The following is a 21,824-nucleotide window of genomic DNA, read 5'->3' as shown; positions in this document are numbered from 1 at the left end:
AGTCTCATGATTTACCTTTGCAAATTGGTTGTGCTTCATTTTCCAATTAATATGCATTAACATTTTATTTTACTTTTATATAAGACATTCTCACTCATGTTCAATTGTATTCCTTGCCGCATATGGTAGGCGGAACGGTATATACAGTTGATTTTAAAGAATTTCTTAATAATGTCACAACTGACTTTGGTTTCTCAGCTCCATATTTTGGCTATACTCGAGATGGAGATGTGTTTAAAGCTTTTGTTTATGTCCAGTATAAGCCAATAAATGGACCACTAGATCATCATTTCCATACTTTCTTTGGAGAGCATACATTTGAAGGCGAAGCTTACAGGAGGGCTACTTTAACAGTTATCCATGAGATGCGCCATCACTTACCTATCCACTTAGATGATTTTGCATCAAAGAGAGGTTCTTGAACTACGTGATACCATGGCTCAGCATCGCTCTTACAATCACAATCTTCAGGATTATCTATCTTTTCTTGGTAATGAGATTAATAATGTTCGAGGTTGGCGTACTCGTGTTTGTGAACAAGGTGCTCGAGTTGCACAAGAATTATGTGAACTTTACTAAATTATTGATCAGCAAAACATTTTGCCTTCTGAACTTGGTGATTCACTCCCAATGCTAGCATCATATTCATACAGGGGAGTCGTATATCCAACTCTCGAACATTATCAATATAAATAATGCTGAGGATCCTGAAGAGATTATGTCCATCCTAAATAGCAACTAGTAGAATTTCCTTGTAGTATCAATCTACTAGCCTTGTAGAGAGAGAGAGAGAGAGAGAGACTCACGAAGAGGGATTTTGGGGTTGAAAGTACCTCTTTGGCTAGGTATGCTCACCACATAACATAGATAGAGAGAATTTTTGTTGTATATTATCTCTCTAATGGGTTATTTCTGTTGTTATATACTACTTATGTACATTGTTTAAAATAATATTATATTGTGTTTGTAGCTTTTGTCCCATTGATTAATATTTATAGTTTTGAAATAATGAATCAGATGGCACAAAACCATTATGATGAGAACAACAAGGATAAAGGAATTGATGCATCAGGTCAAACAACAGAACATGGCATCCCGAGTTTTCCTAACAATTGGCCTAAGATGGCACAACTACCCCAAATATTGATAGCAATATTAGGAAAGCAGCATGAGACACAACAACAACAATGTGCATTGATTCAACAACTTAGTTAGCAAGTCCCTAGAATGGATGGAACATTTGAGGGAGACCGTCACAATCACAACGCAGATTTTCACCGTCTTAAACCCCCTACTTTTGGTGGGACAACTGATCCACTTATGATAGAAAATTGGATAATTGACATGGAGAAATGCTTTGATATAGTGAAGTGTTCGAATACAGAAAAGGTTGCATATGCCACGTTTATGCTTAGAGAAGGAGCTTTTGATTGGTGGAATGCACATAGAAAGTCATATCCTGAAGGTACCATTCTCACTTGGGAAATATTCAAGCAAGCTTTCTATCAGAAGTATTTTCCACTTAGTATACAAAGACAAAAGGAGCGAGAATTTCTTGATCTCAAACAAGGTGGCAAATCAGTGGCTGAATATGAAATGGAGTTATCAAAGTTGGTGAGATACGTTTTTGAGAATGCCCAAAATGGAATTAAAAAGGCACAAAGATTTGAAGATGGACTCAATCCTATAATATGTGGTCGAGTAAAAGTTTTTGCGCTCAATATCCTTCGTGAAGTGGTGAATAAAGCATAAATCACAGAACAATCATATCAAGATGAACGAGCTATGGTTGAGACCAAACAAAAGCATTATCGAGATTTTCAAGGCTCATTCTCTGGAAACAAATTCAAAAAGTCAAAGACCTTTGGACAATTTGGCAATAACAAATCAAACCAGAAGTTCTTGAACCCAAAGTGTAATATTTGTCAAGGAAACCATTTCAATAACAGTGTAAACACAGACAAGATAGTTGCTTTGAATGTGGCCAAGAAGGGCGTATGTTTTATCAATGTCCTCATTCGAAGAAAACTACCAACAACAACCATTAGTCTCTATCAAAACCTACACCAACGGGTCTACTAGCTTCTCAAAAGCCCATGTACCTACCAGCACCTCCAGCAAGTAACGCACTAGCAAAACAACAAGATGGAAAAGGAAAAGCTAAGGGAGGTAACCAAGCTCGAGTTTACAATTTAACTATGAAAGATGCAAAAGAAGCAAACAACGTGGTGACAGGTATTCTTTCTATTGTCTCTCACTATGGAATAGTACTTTTTGATTATGGTGCATCGCATTCTTTTATATCAGAAAAATTTATTGATAAGCATGCCATACGCCGTAAATTACTTCCCGTTGAAATCAAAGTTGAAACCCCAGTAAGAAAGGTGACTTCAAGATACATATGTGATTCGTGCCCGATAGAAATATCAGGAAAGAAATTTTTGACCAATCTAGTGGTACTAGAAATGGTGGAGTTTGACATTATCTTGGCATGGATTGGTTATCTATAAATTGGGCATTCATCGATTGCCATAGAAAAAGAGTAATATTCAAGTTAACAAACAATCTTGAAGTAGTGTATCAAGGAAATAAGAAGGTAGCAAGCCTCAAAGCTCTTAATCTTGAAGTTATAAGGGAAAGTATAAAGGATATTCCTATAGTAAATGAATATATAGATGTTTTTACAGAAGAATTACCAGGAATGGCACCAGACCGAGAAATATAATTTGGCATTGATCTAATTCTTGATACTAGTCCAATCATTAAACCACCTTATCGGATGGCTCCAGTTGAAATGCAAGAGCTAAAGAAATAACTGGAAGAACAGGAAAACAAAGGTTTCATACAATCTAGTGTGTCTCCATGGGGTGCTCCTATACTTTTTGTAAAGAAGAAAGATGGTAACCTAAGATTTTGTGTAGACTATTGGGAATTAAACAAAGTAACCATTAAGAATAAATACCCATTGCCAATAATCGATGACTTATTTAATCAACTTCATGGAGCAAAGATATTTTTCAAGATAGATTTGCAGTCTTGTTATCATCAGCTGAAGATTAAAATGGAAGATGTTCCCAAAACTGCATTTCGAACAAGATATGGACATTATGAGTATTTGGTTATGCCTTTTGGGTTAACAAATGCTCCACCGGCTTTCATGGATCTAATGAATCGAGTTTTCAAACCATACTTGGATCAATTTGTTATCGTATTTATTGATGAAATCTTAATATACTGAAAGAATGAAGCAGAACATGCAAATCACCTACGGTAATTCTTGAAATATTGAAAGAAAATAAGTTATATGGAAAACTAAAGAAATGTGAGTTTTGGCTTAACAAAGTATCATTTTTGGGACATGTAATATCCAGGGATGGAATTTCAGTGGATCCTACAAAAGTACAAGCTGTAGTAGACTGGAAGAAACCACGACAGTAATAGAGATAAGAAGTTTTCTTAGATTAATAGGATATTATAGGAGATTTATTGAAGGTTTTGCTCATTTATCATCACCATTAACAAAGCTTACACAAAAAGGAGCAAAGTTTGAATGGAATGAGCAATGTGACAAATGGTTTGAAGAACTAAAGAAGAAACTTTATCTGCTCCAATACTCACTTTACCAAGAAGTGGAATTGGATATGTGATCTATTGTGACACATCAAAAGTGGGATTAGGTTGTGTGCTAATGCAAGAATATAAAGTGATTGCATATGCATCCCGTCAATTGAAACCCAATGAAATGAACTACCCTACCCATGACTTGGAATTAGCAGCTGTAGTATTTGCACTAAAGATTTGGCGTTATTATCTCTTTGGAGAACATTATGAAATCTACACTAACCATAAGAGCCTCAAGTACATATTTACTCAGAAAGAGCTAAATATGAGACAAAGACGTTGGTTAGAATTAATTAAAGATTATGATACTGAAATAAATTATCATCCTGGAAAAGCCAACGTTGTTGCTGATGCTCTAAGTAGAAAAGCATCATGTAACATGGCTACTATGATCTCCAATCAAGTAGAAATACTGAAAGATTTGGAAAATTTGAAAATCATGGTTGTAAGAAATAATCCAGAGATCCAACTCTATGCTCTACAGCTTCAGCCAATTTTACAAGAAAAGATAAAGGTGAAGCAAAAATATGATGAGTTCCTAAATAACATAAAGGAAGGATTAGAAGCCGGGAAACCACTTGAGTTTAAAATCCATGAAGATGGATCATTTTGGTTTCGTAATCGCTTATGTGTTTCAGACGACCAAGAAATAAGAAAGGAAATACTAGAGGAAGCACACTCTACCCCTTATACTATTCACCCTGGAAGTACAAAAATGTACAAAGATTTAAAGGGGGTATTTTGGTGGAATAACATGAAAGAGATATTGCCAAATTCATTTCTGAATGTGATGTATGTCAATGAGTAAAAGCTGAGCACCAAAAACCAGGTGGTTATTTACAACCTTTAGAAATACCAGTTTGAAAATGGGAACAAATTGGTACGGATTTTATCGTTGGACTTCCTCTTACACCAACTGGACATGACTCTATTTGGGTAATTATCAATAGATTAACAAAAACAGCACACTTTATTCCTGTGAAGCAAACTTACTCCCTTAAGAGACTAGCTGAAATATATATCAAGGAAATAGTGTCACTGCATGTTGTACCATTAGCTATTGTTTCTGACAGAGATCCTCGTTTTGTATCTAAGTTTTGGAAAGTCCACATGAAGCTATCGGAACAAAACTAAACTTCAGTACAGCATATCACCCGCAGACAGATGGACAAACAGAAAGAGTCAATCAAATTTTAGAAGATATGCTAAGGGCATGTGTAATAGATTTCGGAGGATCATGAGATAAACATCTACCTTTGGTAGAATTTGCCTACAATAATAGCTACCAATCAACTATCCAAATGGCACCATATGAGGCATTGTATAGAAGAAAATGCCGAACACCAATTTGTTGGAATGTAGTTGGAGAGAAGAAATTTCTTGGGCCAGATTTAGTACAAGAAACAGAGGAGAAAATTAAGGTTATAAGAAATCGTATGCATATGACCCAAAATAGATAGAAAAGTTATACCGATAATCGTAGAAGAGATCTAGAGTTTCAAGAAGGTGATTGGGTATATTTAAAAATCTCGCCAATGAAAGGAATCAAAAGATTCGCCAAAATTAAGCCCAAGATATATTGGACCATACCAAGTAACACATAAAGTTGGAAAAGTCGCATATCAGTTAGAGTTACCACAACACCTACAAGGAGTACATAATACCTTACATGTCTCAATGCTGCGAAAGTGTTTGCGACAGCCAACAGATAAAATCGAGATGCCATTATTACAACTACAAGATGACCTAATGTATCAAGAATATTCTATTCGTATCTTAGGATCAATTGATCGTAAGTTACATCAACGAACAATTACATTTGTTAAAATACAATAGAATAACCATAGTAAGGAAGAAGCTACCTAGGAAAAAGAAGAGGATATCCGCAGAGATTTTCCCTATCTTTTTACGGATAGTAGTGAGTGAAATTTCGGGATGAAATTTCTTTTAAGAGGGGAAAGATGTGAGGAACAAGATAATTAGAAATAAGATTATTAGATAATTGGCTAATTAATTAATTTAAGATTAAATTAATGTGAGGAACCAATTAATGAATAAATAAAATAATATTGATTAGCCAAATAAATTGCATGTATTAATTAATTAATCAATGACCCTCATATCATTTAATTACATTGGATCCTTCATAGATACCAACCAATAAGAATATGTATAGTATTTTACTTATACCTTGTACTTATGGGCCCTTACAAGCAAGTTATACACGTGAAACCATTAAAGGCGAGCACACTGTTGCTTGAACCCTCACCTATCCTCCACATCACCAACAACTAACAAACCAATCTCCTTGCATGCAAACCAATCCACAACGTTTCTTAGTTAACGTTTTGCATGGCACCACCCGTCATACTCCATATTTTATTAACTATATGGTCCACCATCAGTGAGATATCCAGCTCATATACCCATAGTTCGACAAACCCTGGAGTCATGAAGCTGATTTGCTTGACGTGAGGACAAGGGGTGGATAATGTTCAGACCACAAACTTGACGGGCATGACAAGAAAACAGCTAGCTAGCAGCCAAAATAATTCTGTGACAGCCAAGTCTCCTACATCTATAAATAGAACAATTGAGCCAACAGTTCTACTCACACCTCCACTCAAATCTTCTTTATACAACACACATGCACACACCTATATATGTATGACATATATTAGTATTAGTCAAGATTATTAGTATACCATTAGGGTGCTATAGCCTATAGATAAACTATAGTTCGGGTATTCTGTCAAGTTATAGTCCGGGTTTTTCGTCGAGATATATAAACATCAGTTTTCAAGCGTCAGTTTTGCCAAAATTTCATATCAGTACAAAGGCGCTATATCTTGGTTTTCTTAGTAAGAGTCAAGTTGCGTTAACACTCATCTTATCTACATTATGCTTTTATCTGCAAGCTGTATTGACACGCTACTCTATTACTATTGTGACTTTATTAGCAAGTTGCGTTCACAACCTCTTCGAGTAACACATTTATATCAGAATTATTGCATGTTTATATTTCAATATTGTATTTCCTGTTATTACACATTATTACCCATTAATATTACAGTTCGATGTTACATTTTAATTAATGCCTATATTTCTAGAATAGAAATACATATGTTCAATCAGTGATTCATACTATTGTCGATCACTAATGATAGAGTGGATACTGACATGGACAGTCGATACAGTTTGAGTTACCAGGAGTGTCTAGTGAAAGATCTAGTCATGTATCCAGGACTATTTTATTCACCTATATAGTACAGCATGGGCATTGAATATATCATTTGAGACTGTCCATAGGAAAAGCTCAGGCCCCGTCATGGTATAAAACATGATGTGATATTAGTGATTAGATGATCTCTGCAGAGTTAAATAAAAAAATAAAAATTTGATATTAGGATAATTTAGTTTTATTTATACATGAAGTGTCTTTATCTTGTTGAGTATTTTATACTCATAATTATTTTGGGTGTTAAACGCATAATCTCAATGTCATGATCAAGACATCGACGACTAGAAGCTATACGCGGGAAATTTTGGTATATATCAATAGTGTAGTGTTTAATAATTTATTTACATCAAAATAAGTTGTATAAGCAGACACTTAATCATGTAAATTATGACTTCTTATATAAATAAAGCTTCTGCTAGTGCTTCTGTAAACCACTGATTTTATTTGAGTATTTTTGCCTTAACATGGTTATGGGTTTTTAATCCATAATTATGTGACGGCTGTCGCGTGGGCCTGTGTTCGGGGCATGACAGTCAACCACCAAAAGGTTTGTATCATCCTTCCACATCAACCAAAGACCCCCTGATTTCCCTTATGCTGGAACTATGAAACATTCATTGATAGGAAATGAGTTAATCAACTGAGATTTAGAAATTCGAACCTTTCTTGTTTCAGAAATGAAAGATACATGCGCATTAGTAGAAGAGATAAGGCGGGCGAGATGTTGCATTTTGAATTGTTAAGGCTCCCGCCCAAATCTCGGCAGTTCCAGCTCAATAGACTCATGGCATCCTCAACACCCTTGAGGCTGGCGCCAAAGCCTGTTGACTTGTGCTGTGAGTTGAAGATGGACATGGAGCATCACCTTGAGCATAATGTTTGCCATCATCGACACCTTGACTCTGATCTACACCGTGGGCAGCATTGCCTTCACCCAAGATTTGAGCTTGATTACTAGTTGCTGGTGTCACATAGGTTCTTGGTTCCTCGGGTTGGAGACTGGCAAGATGGGCGGTCGTAAAACCTCCATCACCTGAAGTAGTAGCGGCCTGGTGATACTCTGCTATAGAGCCTCTAGTAGTGAAGACAACAAGATTGCCAAGATAGCTTGCCGTGGTCTGTCAAGCCACCAGCAAAAAGCCACCCAGGAGCAGTGCTGACATCTCCATCGCCGGTGAAGGGTCGCTGATCCTAGCCCCTTCGTCTGGATCCCCCTCCCTTCTGTCCCTTGACAGGGAGTGATGACCATGGAGGTAAGAGAAGGAGCGGTGAGCTGACGGTGAGGGGGATGGAGAATGGTCGCACCGGAGGCCCGAACCTGGGTGGTGACACCACAATTCCTTCACTCGACGAAGTCCTAGTTGAAGCCGGTGTCTTGAAGTGGCGCGGCAGGGGGCGCTCAGTGCTGGAGATTGACTGAGATATACCGACAGCAGCCTCAACTTGGTGTGTATCCACTTGGGGAGCACGCCTGGGACAGGAAGAGTTGGTGTTAGAATGGTGCGGGGAAGTGTCTCCCGTTGGCTCAAGGCCCAACAAGTGGTCACCATGGCCGTCATCCGGAGGTGGGTGAGGAACACTCGAGGAGAAGAGGCTAGAGTAAGTCTGAGCACTGGGGTCTTCATATGGTTGTTGGACTGAGGATTTGTCCTTGTGTGGAATCATATGCATCTAAACTCTCTGTGTGGGCAATGGACGCTAAAGAGTCGGGGGTGCCATGGCAGAGAAGAGTGGAGCTGTGTTGTGAGGGGAAGCTGTGATGCCTAGGTGAGGGTTGGCGTTTGAGTGTGGGATGCGTGCGTACTGTAGTGGGTCCTCACGTAAATGATGAAAATGCTGAATAGTTGAGCCTGATGTGTGCCCCATGTTCTTGCCTCTCCCTGCTTGCAGAGCTGGGTCTTTTTCTGTTTGCTCTTGAATTTTTCCTTTCCTTTTTCTGGTCGGCACCAATCTTGTTACTAGGTCTTTCATCTTCTTTATTTCTGTCCATATCCATTGTGGGAACAAGGTTGTCTTCTAGCTGATTTTGGTGGATTCCTTGTTGAATGATTCCCTAATTCCTCTACTGCACTTGCTCTGTTCTCTGCTCATTCTGCCCAGCTGGATTAATTAGCATGCCTGTATAGGTGTTGCCCTATCATGCCTTTGGATCTGAGCTTGCGTAGTATTTACTTGTGCTGCAGTTTGTGCTAAGCCTTTGGGTCCTTACATTCTATTATTTTGATGAGTAGCAAAGCTTTCTTGATCTACAGAAAAATGCTTTTGGAAGCTTTGCAACAAGGCATTAGTTGTTTGAAATTCTGGTGTCTTTTTTGCCTCAAGAGGTATGTTAGCCACTCTGGTCATCCAAGTACCATATATCACAAAAGGCAAAGGTTCTTCTTCTGGGCCCTCTATCTCCTGTTTGAGTAGCATCTCATTTCTGGCTAGAAGTCCTTGACATTGTGAAACAGAGCTGCACAGAAGTTACATATTTTTGTGATTTTTTCATAATGCACATACACCATTAATATCACGTCTGATTGTAACTTCAGCAAGACTCCGTCAGTAGCTTTGTCAGTAATGCTTTCTTCATCTCTCATAAGCATAGCTTCTGTATAAGGGTCCAGATCTGAGGGTTGACCTATTTCTTTCAACATCTGGTCAAGCAGCTCCATGGTTATGAGGTGGTTCTGAGGGAGGTTGGGACACCGTACAACTTAGCAGTGACATACAAAGTATCGAACTTATAGGCCGACATTGGTTTTCTGATATCAACCCACTCCATTAACAACGTTTCCCTACTGACATTCCATGGCTGTCTGGCCCAAACAAAGTGCATGCTCCGTAGATCTCTAAAATGCGCCATGAAAAGATTTGGCTTTACCTGGTAAACATCATAGTAGCTGTTCCTCCATGCCAGGCGAGGTCTGTTCTAACTACTTGCAGTGGGATCGTTCAGGTCGGTCCAAGTGGATCTGTAACCTTGAACAGCAAGTTGAATTCCATCTCCTTTGTTAGGACTTATTTGAGTGGAGCTTCAATGAGCTGAAATTGACGAGGAGCAGATAGGTTCATTGTTGTGGAGGACGTTAGATCTGGTATTGTGTTCCGGTGAGAGGATTGAGAAGATGTCACTGATGGTGGTGTGCTTATGGGTGGGGGTCGAGGTGGATCAGGGAGGAGAGGTGGTGGATCAGAGCGATTTTCTGGGTGAAGGTGCTTCAATTTCATCGTCGGAGATTTCCATGATGGGAGCAGAGCGCCTAGACAGAGATGGGCGCGAGGGGACAAATGGATGAGGATTCTCTCATAGGGGGGAGAGGTGATGGGAAGGTGAATTCTTGGAGAGAATCCCTGAGATTCTAGATGGGATAGAAGGTAGAGAGGTTATACCGAGGAGAGAGGAGGGATCGGCATGCCACGTAGCTGAGTGTATCACCACAGCCAATACTAGTTGATGCCACTAAACAATAGTCTCCATCCCTTTGTTAGGCTGTCCATGTCACAACCACAACCATCGCTGATCATGGGCTCAGATGATGTGCCCCACCCGTGACTAATCATTTGACAAACCGGGCCCCACTTTATTAAGCCCCAACCACTTCATCCTCGAGCGGAGACTGGAGAGCGCAAGCCCACCACTAAACAAACTAGCTAATCCACGGCCCAAATCTATAACCTCACCGACATCCATACCCACAGTTAAACCCGGAGACCCGATCCAGCACTCACTGACCACGCGGGCCCACTGGGTCTCCGGGCCTCGCCGGCCTCCTTCCGCTTCGCCATCCGCTCAGATCCGCGACGCGCTTTCGCACACTCCACTCCCCCCCCCCCCTTCTCCCACTCGGCCGGACACTCCACCTGATGGCCGGTGGTAGCGCGTTCCGGCCGTCCGCGCCGCGCCGCGCGGCATTCGCGGCGCTGCTCACGCTGCTCCTCCTCGCCTCCCTCTCCTTCCTCCTCTCCTCCGCGCCCGCCTCGTCCCGCGCCTCCGCCTCGCCGCCGTCCTCCCGCCTCGCCGCAGTCCGCCGCCACGCCGCGGATCACGCAGCCGTCCTCGCAGCGTACGCCGCGCACGCGCGGAAGCTCAAGGAGGCCTCCGCAGTGCAGTCTCTCTCGTTCTCGTCCCTCTCCTCCGACCTCTCCGCGCTGTCCTCCCGCCTCGCCTCCCACCTCTCCCTCCCCGAGGACGCGCTCAAGCCCCTCGAGAAGGAGGCCCGCGAGCGCATCAAGCTCGCCCGCGCCCTCGCTGCCGACGCCAAGGAGGGCTTCGACACGCAGTCCAAGATCCAGAAGCTCTCTGACACCGTCTTCGCCGTCGGCGAGCAGCTCGCGCGCGCGCGCCGCGTCGGGCGCATGTCCTCTCGCATCGCCGCGGACTCCACGCCCAAGTCCCTCCACTGCCTCGCCATGCGCCTCCTCGAGGCCCGCCTCGCCAACCCCTCCGCCTTTGCCGACGACGCCGACCCGTCCCCCATGTTCGACGACCCTTCGCTGTACCACTACGCCGTCTTCTCCGACAATGTGCTCGCCGTCTCCGTCGTGGTGGCATCGGGTGCGCGCGCCGCGGCCGATCCCTCGCGCCATGTCTTCCACGTGGTCACAGCGCCCATGTACCTGCCTGCCTTCCGCGTCTGGTTCGCGCGCCGCCCGCCGCCGCTCGGCGTGCACGTCCAGCTCCTTGCCTACTCCGACTTCCCGTTCCTCAACGCCACCAACTCGGCGGTGATCAGGCAGATCGAGGCTGGTACGAGGGACGTCGCGTTGCTGGATTACCTGAGGTTCTACCTCCCGGATATGTTCCCGGCGCTGCGGAGGGTGGTGCTTTTGGAGGACGATGTGGTGGTGCAGAAGGATTTAGCGGCGCTTTGGCAGGTCGACTTGGATGGGAAGGTGAATGGCGCCGTGGAGATGTGCTTCGGGGGATTCAGGAGGTACAGGAAGTATCTCAACTTCACACAGGCCATAGTGCGGGAACGGTTCAATCCCGGTGCCTGTGCATGGGCATACGGGCTAAATGTGTTTGATCTCCAGGCATGGCGGCGGGATGGCTGCACAGAATTGTTCCATCAGTACATGGAAATGGTGAGCTGCTCTGATCTCTGTTTACATACAAGTAGCATTGTGGTACATTGGGATTGTTAAGTGGCTGCATATCTAGTAGTGTAGAGTGGTCATGCTTGCTTCAACTTTACTACTTCACTAGGTTGATGCGGATTCTGCTTCAGTGTTTTTTTTTTTTTTGGTCATTGTCAATTGTCATGTGGTTTAGCCACCAAAGCTTTATCCTCAATTTGTAAATTACTTGTGTCAGATTTAAGTATAGGAGATTTTAGCCCATAACATTCAGTATCTGGGTGAACTACTTTGTAAGATTTGTCTCTTGATTAATTATTCCACTTAACTCATGTCATTCATGACTGTGTACAGATGATTGGATATCAATCACTTATGTAAAATTGTAAATATTTATCAACTAGATAGATTGGCCCACACAAGTGCACAGTGTAGTCTTATGTACTCAACTACTCAGCTCTATGTGCTAATGTTTCACAAACTTACAATTGGTTTGAATATCTTGACGGGGGATGCTTTGAAGATTACAATGCTTTCTCTTCTTTGAGTTTAAATAGGTTTCAGATAACTTCCAGTTGTTGTGCTCAATTTTATTATAAACCCGTCTTTTTAGTTTTTTTTAATAATGTTATGATGTTTCACTATCCTCTTAGTTCAATTAGGTTACACAGATGGCATCTTATTGTTGCGGTTCAAATGTAATTATGGTCCATCAAATTGAGGGCTTGATGTCTTCCATTTTTTACAAGAATTGTAGTTTTTTTTTTCTGTTTCTGAGAATGTGTAAACCACACCTTGTCAGTTTTTAGTTTTCTCTTCTGAGTACAGCTAAACCATGGTATATCAGAATAATCAGATTTCATATTTTTCTCCTTTTCGTTGAGCCTACCATGCCATATCAGTTTTTAATATATAGTGGACCATGCACGCCATGGTCTTGACGACTTTCCAGGAAGAGTTCCCAAGTGAGAGTTGGTTTCATGCACTCCAGTTATGTTTTGCTCTGGAACCTAAGCTTATGTTCTGCATTATCCTGTGCTGTGTAGTATCTGTATGCAATTATGCGAATGATGCTCTTAGCTGCCCATTTTTTAACACAATAGAATGCATCTGTTGTGCACCAAGTGATTAAAATTTGTATACTCTCATGTCAGAATGAGGATGGCGCGCTGTGGGATCCAACATCTGTTCTAACAGCTGGCCTGATGGCATTTTATGGCAATACCAAGCCACTGGACAAGTCATGGCATGTGATGGGCCTTGGCTATAATCCAAGCATCAGCCCTGAGGCAATCCGTAGTGCTGCAGTGATACACTTTGATGGGAACATGAAACCGTGGCTTGATGTCGCTTTGAACCAATACAAGGCTCTGTGGACCAAGTATGTGGACACTGAAATGGAATTCCTAACACTATGTAACTTTGGTCTTTAAAGGAATTCAAGAGATTCTCCGAGAATAAGGAAACCACTGACACACTGTTATTTTTTCGGGGCAAAAGAGCCTAGATCGCTACACAAGTGATATCTATGTTATCCGTAGCAAAGTTACTCTGTAGGAAGTTCACATCTTTGTGTTGGGTAACAATGTTCTTGTAGATTTTGTAGCTTGTTTCTGATAGTATTTGTTTTGTCAGCTAAGATGTACTGGATTATTGGGGCATAGAGAATGAGTAATCCACTGGGAAGAAATTAATTATAGATGACCATTCCTGTATTATCAAATAACAAGCATATATCCAATTGTATTTATAAGGGAAAATGTTACTGGGTCCAGGTTGGCGTTTCACTTTGCCCGTGTTTCCTACTCTTCTGCAATTTTTTTTTTTTTTTTGGCAAAATTACTGGTTACTTTGAGGTATGATGTTAACTGCAGTGATGGAGAACAAGTTTATCCACCATTGGTTCTATTGTCCTGCATTGAAGCGTCTTTTCCCCTTGCTGGTTTTATTACCCTTTTTTTTAACGATTTTTTTTTTTTTGGAGACCCAGAAGGTTTGATTGTCTGGTAGTACTAGGTTTTATCTGGGATCATTATGTTGAACAAATTTGAAACTTTTATAAATGATATATTTGAAAGAAAAAGTATGAGTTAAATTGTGAGGTTAGGAGTTGAAATACCTTTGTCATTTTCATGTTTGTTGAACTACGACATTCATTCCTGTTTGTTTTTATCTGCCTAGTTATGTTTATTTCCCTTGAACTACAACATGAACACTGGTGCACTATCACAGCTCCTCCCCAGCCTTCTCCGACGATAGCTGCAACCCTCCAATTAGATGCGCAAACAGAATCCCTTACATATCCTTGAAGATATTAAGCATGCTAAAATGTCTCTTCCTCGATAGTACCACATGGTACTATTTGCATGGCACTCCACATTCCACAATTATGATTCACATAGCACGACTAAGGTAAGTAGGGCCGATGAGTTGGATGAAAATCCAACCGTCTGAATTCTCACCACTCACCAACTATCACGGCAGGGAAAGCTAGACATCCATCTATTTCTTGATTACAAAACTTTCCTATTTCTTAGTCACATCTCTCAACCCTTCATCTTGCATCCATCCATCCATATTCTCTCCTCTTGATTACCATTCTATATGTCTCGTCATTCTATAAACCCTAGCTGCTCAGCTACCCACTACCACCGCCGCCCCCTTCCATTCCCCACAATACCAACTCCCACCACTATCGGCACCTCCTATTTCCATTTCTACTTGCATCCTTAGATGCTGATGTTGCCCCTGAATTTGGCGTCGCATCGTCCTTCTCTAGTGCTAGCCTGGTTCTTCCCTTTCTCATACGGCTTGTTGTAAGATCTATCACCACCATTTCTCACAATAGGATTTACCACATATATCTCATGCTGCACCCCCTTCCCTTCCCCTCCCAACACGCACACACATCGGTCTCCTCCAAACCAGCCTATCGAGTTCCAATGATACCAATGTTTGCCCTAGGTGCTAGGAGGGGTGGTAAAGTGTTGCCTACAGCCTAGGGTGTCACCTAGGCGCCCATAGTGCACAAGGCATGTGGGATTAGGGAGAGGGGAGGAGGAAAGAGAAAGAGGAGAGAAGAAGAAGAAAAAAGATAGGGATTAACTGACTTGCTTCGAAAATTGTCTTGGGCCACAAAGTCTATTTAGTGACAAAATATAACTCTATTATTAGGAACTCTCTTCCTATTTATTCCACAATTTCTACGGCTTCTTACTCTTACATCTTTTTCCATATAGCGTTGTTAGTTTGCTCATCGCCGTCGCTCTCTTTTGCCACTTCTAGTTTTAGAGCCTAAAGAGGAGGGACTAGGGCTAGGCTTACAATATGACATTGATGATGAGGTCGATCTGGTTGATTGCGAGGTAGATCTGTTCATGGATAGAGGTGGAGGTAGCATGTAACTCCAGTTGCTCACCTTAGAGTGAAAAATCGGCAACCCATCTACTTAGAGCCACCACTCCTTAGTCCCTACTTGGTGTGGTGCCTGATGGGGAGGTTGCCTTTGCCAACAATTGTGGCATCATCGTCGCTTCGCTACCGGCACCCATCTGTCCCTTAATGTCTACACCGATCTTTCGTCGCTGGACTTATGGTCGCTAATGACAATAGGGTTCGATCACAAGGTGAGAGAACATATCACTGACTTAAGCTATCTTTTTGGCAACTAAAAATCTTTGATAAAACAAGAGCTAACAACCTTCTATCTTCGCTCGCTCTATCAAGACTATTAAAGAGTAATCGGAAGAAAATCTCGTCAGCTTCTTCCTATTTATTTGGGAGAAGCTAGCGCCAAGACGTCTGATGGATCGGACGCTCCAACGGTCCGTTGCAACATCAAAAAATTACGTCTGCAACATCAAAAATGACTGTTTGCAACATCAAAAGATATTTATCAAAATAGCACACAGATCTGGACCCGAAAAAATTATCCATTTGAGTTAATTCCTATATTTTCGTATATCTAATATTTCAGATGTTTAAATTTAATATTTCAGATATTATGAAAATTTGTTGCCATAGTTAATTTTGTATGTTGCACCGGGCGTCGATCAGTCCAACATCCGATTGATTCGGATCCGAAAAAATTATCCATTTAAGTTAATTTCTATATTTTCGCATCTTTAATGTTTCAGATGTTTAAATTTAATATTTCATATATTATAAAAATTTATTACCATAATTATTTTTTATATTACACCCGGCGTCAGTCGGTCCGAGTTTTTTTTTTTTTTTGGCCTCCGGACGTTTGGAGCAGAGCATTATTATCGTATTTATTTCGGTCGCCTCCGGCTCGTCTTCGCAAGTTCCAATTCCCCACATCGGCCGACCATTTCCGCCACTCCAGGTACGCCGCCGCAATCCCCCTCCCCGCCGCGATTAGGGTTTTTGCTTCAATCCTCCCCAATTTTTTTCTCTCGAATCTGGTAGATACGTAGAATCCCCCCCCCCCTCCCCTAATTTCTCGTTTAAGCCGTTCGATTGATTCTCCCCAAATTTTGCTCTTGAATCTGATAGAATTGTAGAATACCCCCCCGTACGATTGATTTTCCCCCATTTTTTCCTCGAATCTGGTAGAACCGTAGAATTTTTTCTCGAAATCTCTCGTGTAGGCCGTACGATTAATTCACCCGTGCACCCTATTCTCGGAGATAATCTGTCGATTTTGGTGCATTCGATTCTGCTTTTGTGGTGATATTTCTCGTTTGTTCCCCAAAGCTGCTCCGAGCAGCGGCCATGGTGATGAAGCCCAATGGCGTTGCCGGCGCGGCGACCGGGCCATCTAAGGCGAACGTGTCCTCCCCTGGATCGATCAAGACCGCGAAGTTTAAGAAGCGGAGGGCCGCGGCTAACCGTGAAAAGGCCGCAGCTGCTGCTTGCGGTGCCGAAGTGGTCCCTCCTGTAGGCGCAGGCACTGCTGGTGGGGATGCACCTGCATCGAAGTCCGTACCGGAGCCGGCTACTGTTGCTAAGGCATCACCTCTGACACCGATTTTGAAGCCAGCCATTGATGCTGAAGGATCGGTGCATGCACCAACGCCAGCCACTGCTGAAACATCGGCATCAGCGGCTAAGCCAAAGCCAAAGCCGGCTGCTGCCACCGCCACCAGCAAGGGCAAGGGGGTGGGTGCTGACAATAGCGGTGGTGATGGCAGGATGAAGAGCAGAAAAGAGAGGGCTAAGGAGAGGGCTATGAATGGGAAGGGGAAGAAGACTGTAGACAAGAAGGAAGAAAGGGGTGATAATAAGAGCGCAGGGTTTATTTTTATGTGTAATGCACAGACTAAGCAGGAGTGCTACCAGAAGCGCTTGTTTGGGCTGCCCAATGGGAAGATTGGAATGGTCAAGAAGATCAGGCCAGGGGCAAAGCTATTCCTGTATGATTTTGACTTGAAACTTCTGTATGGTGTGTACAAGGCAGCATCAAACGGGGGGATGAACCTTGTGCGAGAAGCGTTTCATGGGAAGTTCCCTGCACAGGTAGGTACTGCTGGTCTTCCTATTGTTTAGACTCGCTTGTGGGAAATGTTGTAGTCAGGTGATATGTTTTGCTTTTCTGGGTGTACATTGTTCCAAAGGATGTGCGAGAATGAGGTTCACCAATTGTTTTGGTATGCTAAAGAAAGTCGACATGAGTATGGTGTCCTGCTGGGTCATACTAGTTATGAGAACTAAAGCTTTGCTGTAGGTTCGGAGGGTCTTTCATTAAGATTAACGTGTATGGATTATAGATCTATAAGTTAGTGTGGTAATTTTAATTCTGAACTTGTGCTGGTAAGCTTTAGAAATAGAGGTAGTGAGAGGTATGCGCCCTTATTAGAAAAACAGGAGTGTGTTTTTAGATGTAATAGACTAATAACAGAATATTTAATGTCTGTATTTGTTATTACTGGTATGCGCTCATGTCCACATATGTCAAGAAGATTCGTTGGGTGCTTGGTGTATGTAGTTATGGGGGTTAAGTGTGTTTCAGTTGGGCCATCATCAAATGAAACTTCATTCTGCCAATATTATTTCAATATATGGCTGTAGCTTATGAAAATACCCCCCATTCAACTTAGTGTCCCTTGCACATCATTCTAGGCTGTCTGATTCTTGACTTGAGAACTGAACAAGGCCTATTATTTCTTTGCTGTTTTCAAGTGGTGAATTTCCATTCTTTTATGCTTGAGTGTTCTGTAGTGCATCAATATATTTTTTAGTTACTTTTTTGTTTGCTTGGCTACAAAGCTTGTGGAAGTGGGTTGTACTAAAATTTCTCATTTTGTTGTTCATAGTACCAAAACATAAGGTTATCGACCTTTTGGCAATGTTTGCAACTTTATGGATATTTGAACTCAAGATAAACAAGCCCACAATCATTTTTTTTGGGTGCTACGTTACTAGGTAGTGACATCTTGATTGTGAAATTGCTATGCTCGTGATTGGTCGTCCATATGATTGGAGCATGCCATTTGATTACCTCATTGAATGTTCCATTGGTAGATCTCGCAGTGGAAGCATGAGCTCAAAGTACCATGCACTCGCTTTGTGCTCCACGTGTTCCTCATCACCAACATGGCCCCTGTGGCGCTCGGTGTGCTCGTGTGGGCCTGCATTGCTGAGAAGACAACTTAGCCTCTGTGTTGGCGGCCTTGCTATGCCTGTTGTTCTGTTGCGGTGCGTGTTTGAGCAAATGGTAGGTATGTGTAGGGAAGGGTTGCTTAGGGGTCATGGGAGGTTTCATTGGGGTTCCATGTGTCTGAAAGCGTATGCATAGGAGTGGGTTTTAGCTTGAGCAGCCATGATTATTAATAGCAAAGGAAAATGAGTGATTTGGTTGTTGTGGCATTAGCCACAGGCCTAAGGAAAGGAATTGTTGGCGCGCTAGTATTGGCACGAGTGTGAGGCATGGACCCCTCGGCGAGGATGCGTCTCAGATGGCTTGGTCAGTCACACGTGGCTTCGGTCTTCACTCCGTGTCAGGCGACTTGAGCACGCATGACCACCATGGCTTGCATTGTCAACGAGAGAGAGAGAGAGAGAGAGAGAGAGAGAGAGAGAGAGAGAGAGAGAGAGAGAGAGAGTTAGCATGCCACGTAGGCGATTAGTTGATGCATAGAAGTTTTGGACCTAAAGTGAATCACTTAACAAGTTAGGGGCTCGAAAATTCTTTTTCAGGGTTTACCAACCTAGGTGACACAATGAGACAAGTTTAGCAATTGAGAGTGTATTTTTCTGTAGATTCGAAGAGTTGAGATGAGCACTTGGGTAGATATTTTACCCTATCAACCTCGTGACACAATTTTGTGGCTTTGTGGTGGCATCTAAAACTTTTCCCTTTTGGTGTTCAAATACTAATCCATGAGTGCAATTTTGGCCCCCTTTGGCATAGCTTTAGCTTGTGTAAAAGTCAGCTAATGGGAGAAGCTGGTGAGAGGCAGCTCGTGTTTCTTAGCTCAATCTTGCTTTTGCTTCCTCATAAGCCGGCAAAGAATCCTGCCATTCGGCTGTAATTTAACTTTTTAATGTGGACCTATTTGATATTCATGTTGTATTAAATACTATGTTATGTGCGTAATGCAGGTTAAGTTTAAGATTGATAAAGATTGTCTTCCTCTCCGTGAGAGTAGTTTCAAGCACGCCATTAAAGAAAATTACAGTGCAAGGAGCAAATTCGACCCGGAACTCAACTCAAGACAAGTGAGCGTCTTGGAACCTTCCTACAAATAGTATTTAATAAGTAGTTTGGGAAATTTCAGACATAATTTCCAATTCATATCTTAATATTATGGGCACCTGATATTATGCAGGTGCATAGGCTAATTGCGCTATTTAAGCCTGTCAATGTACCTCAGTCGGCTCCAAATAACCACCTTGAAGAAAGACGGCACTACGAAGAACGAAGGCAGCCATATCATTTTGAAGAAAGGTGTCATTCTATTGAAGAAGTGCATCAGCCATGGTTTGATGAGGAAAGGCGCCCTGCTGTTATACATGCTCCTCTTGAGGATCCATTTAGGGCACCACGCTTTGCTCCCCTTCCTGTTGAGTCTCGACTTGGCCATTCTTTGGCTAATGTTCAGGATGATCACCGCATATATTATGAACCAGCACCTCTTGCACCTGAGCCTCGACATATTCCACTTTCTCTAGAGCCCCGCCATGTTCCGCTGGCCCTAGGGCATCACCATGTGCCTTCTGCACCAGAGCCTCGACATGTCCCACCTGCATATTATCACACTTTGGCTCCATCTGATGAGTCGTACTATCGGTCTGTAGTGGATCTGGTGCCTGAACGGTAAGTTATGATCTATTCTGCTCTTATTGTTTCAGTTACATGTCACCATATCGTTCTATCAGTTAGTCAATGCATCATCCAGGTTCATTATGATTCGTGTACTGTGGGTGTGTTGGATGCGAGTGCTAATTCAAATCGAGTTACACACTGTTATGGTTGTCACAACACCTTTCGTCTGTCTACTTAGAAGTCTAAAACCATATGCTATGCTGTTGACTAATTGAAATTCTTAAATTTCAGTTATGCTGACAGGACTGTGGCTGAGATAACTGCTAGGGATCCAATCATTCCAAGGGATCATACAATGCTGCCAGGTGAGATATCTGCTCGCATGGACCGTTTGGAAGAGCTCTACCAGACTGGGGGGATTGCTGCTCGTGGTGCTCATGTGGACGAGATCTACCGTACAGGGGAGCTTGCTGCTCGTGCTGACCGCATGGGGATCGCCACTCGAGCTGATCATTTGGAGAATCTCTACCGTTCTGAGCAACTTGTTACCCGCGCTGCTGGCCTTCCGCGTCATTCAACCTATCTTACAGCTGCTTACGAGACTAACCCTGCTTATGCTGAAACAAGCCAAAGGCCCGTCTCTGCAAGGGTTAATGCACCTGGTGTGCCAGTTTCGTCACTCTACTCCTTTTCTGGTGGAGGGCCAGTATATCGGTAATTAGTGCTCAGCAAGTGATACCCTAATTATAAGAAGTTAGGATGTTCGTCCCTATATTTGCAACTGTTGTTTACCTTAGCTTTTAACATCCTTCACTGGATGAATGGCATTCAGTACCTAAACTTGTTCGTCTAAGCTGTTGAACTATGTTCTCCTGCCATGCGTGAATCTTATTTTATCTTGCTGTTGATGGATTGATGCCCGTGTTGGTATTATGGGCCTTGTGACCTTGTAGGATGGCTATTAGATTCAAGTATGGCTAATTATGCAGGGTTCATCGCTGAGGATTTTGCATATATGTCAAAACTTGGTCTCCTGTTCTGCATTTGGAAATGTGAAAATTCCGCATGATCCTATAATATACATGGTCTTTGAGGATGTGTTCAGGGAGGTCTCTGAGATAGGTCATGAATTATATTCAGACATGGATAGATGATTACAAGAGATGCAGATAACGGCATTTTTTGTTTGAGATTCCAATTGTATTTTGATAGAGATTTTATGTGCTACCGTAAGGAGGGTAGGTCATGATAGAGAAATTTTTTCAATAGGTTGGACCTCACATTGGGAACCCACCAAAATTCCTATGGAATAGGCAATTCCATATGAAGAGGTTCATTATTTGTTCCAATGGGTTCATGGGATTTTCCCCCCTAGGATCAATTCCTACTTCATTTATTTCTCCTTTGTTCTACTCATTGGCTGATTCTCGTATTAGAGTTAACTATGAAACACGGCATTCCATAGTACTTTCGAAGACAATTCCTTTGTATAAAGGAAATTAGCAAGTGGCTCGTGCTAATTGCGTAACTAGACATGCTATAACTCTTCTCTTGACTCATACCTGTTGGGGAATGGTACTTTGCTCCTTCACAGCTTTCATGTATTTTGCATACATATTATACTAGTATTTAGTGGTCAATCTAGTGTATTGGTAACCGTATCGATATTCA

General features: G+C 42.2%; 2 protein-coding genes across 2 annotated transcripts; both read left to right on the top strand.

The window, feature by feature from the left end:
- Positions 1-10,667: 10,667 nt before the first annotated feature.
- On the top strand, positions 10,668-13,710 carry LOC133926549 (probable galacturonosyltransferase 9). Its single transcript, XM_062372537.1, has 2 exons — positions 10,668-11,932; positions 13,078-13,710. The coding sequence occupies exons 1-2, from the start codon at positions 10,712-10,714 to the stop codon at positions 13,354-13,356; spliced, it is 1,500 nt and encodes a 499-aa protein (XP_062228521.1). The 5' UTR covers positions 10,668-10,711; the 3' UTR covers positions 13,357-13,710.
- Positions 13,711-16,190: 2,480 nt separating this feature from the next.
- LOC133926548 (uncharacterized) lies at positions 16,191-21,061 on the top strand. Its single transcript, XM_062372536.1, has 5 exons — positions 16,191-16,271; positions 16,643-17,404; positions 19,490-19,606; positions 19,717-20,204; positions 20,445-21,061. The coding sequence occupies exons 2-5, from the start codon at positions 16,661-16,663 to the stop codon at positions 20,869-20,871; spliced, it is 1,776 nt and encodes a 591-aa protein (XP_062228520.1). The 5' UTR covers positions 16,191-16,271; positions 16,643-16,660; the 3' UTR covers positions 20,872-21,061.
- The last annotated feature ends 763 nt before the right edge of the window (positions 21,062-21,824 follow it).

Source organism: Phragmites australis, chromosome 8 (assembly GCF_958298935.1).
Source record: "Phragmites australis chromosome 8, lpPhrAust1.1, whole genome shotgun sequence".
Taxonomy (NCBI): Eukaryota; Viridiplantae; Streptophyta; class Magnoliopsida; order Poales; family Poaceae; genus Phragmites; species Phragmites australis.
Note: the sequence above shows the minus strand (reverse complement) of the source record. Positions and strands in the feature narration are given on the sequence as shown.

What these genes read in the sequence shown, in the direction of transcription:
- LOC133926549 (XM_062372537.1), top strand. Translation starts at nt 10,712, where the DNA reads ATGGCCGGTGGTAGCGCGTTCCGGCCGTCCGCGCCGCGCCGCGCGGCA. An exon ending in TCCATCAGTACATGGAAATG is followed by an intron (nt 11,933 to 13,077) that starts GTGAGCTGCTCT and finishes CTCTCATGTCAG; the next exon opens with AATGAGGATGGCGCGCTGTG.
- LOC133926548 (XM_062372536.1), top strand. Translation starts at nt 16,661, where the DNA reads ATGGTGATGAAGCCCAATGGCGTTGCCGGCGCGGCGACCGGGCCATCT. An exon ending in CGGAACTCAACTCAAGACAA is followed by an intron (nt 19,607 to 19,716) that starts GTGAGCGTCTTG and finishes GATATTATGCAG; the next exon opens with GTGCATAGGCTAATTGCGCT. An exon ending in GTGGATCTGGTGCCTGAACG is followed by an intron (nt 20,205 to 20,444) that starts GTAAGTTATGAT and finishes CTTAAATTTCAG; the next exon opens with TTATGCTGACAGGACTGTGG.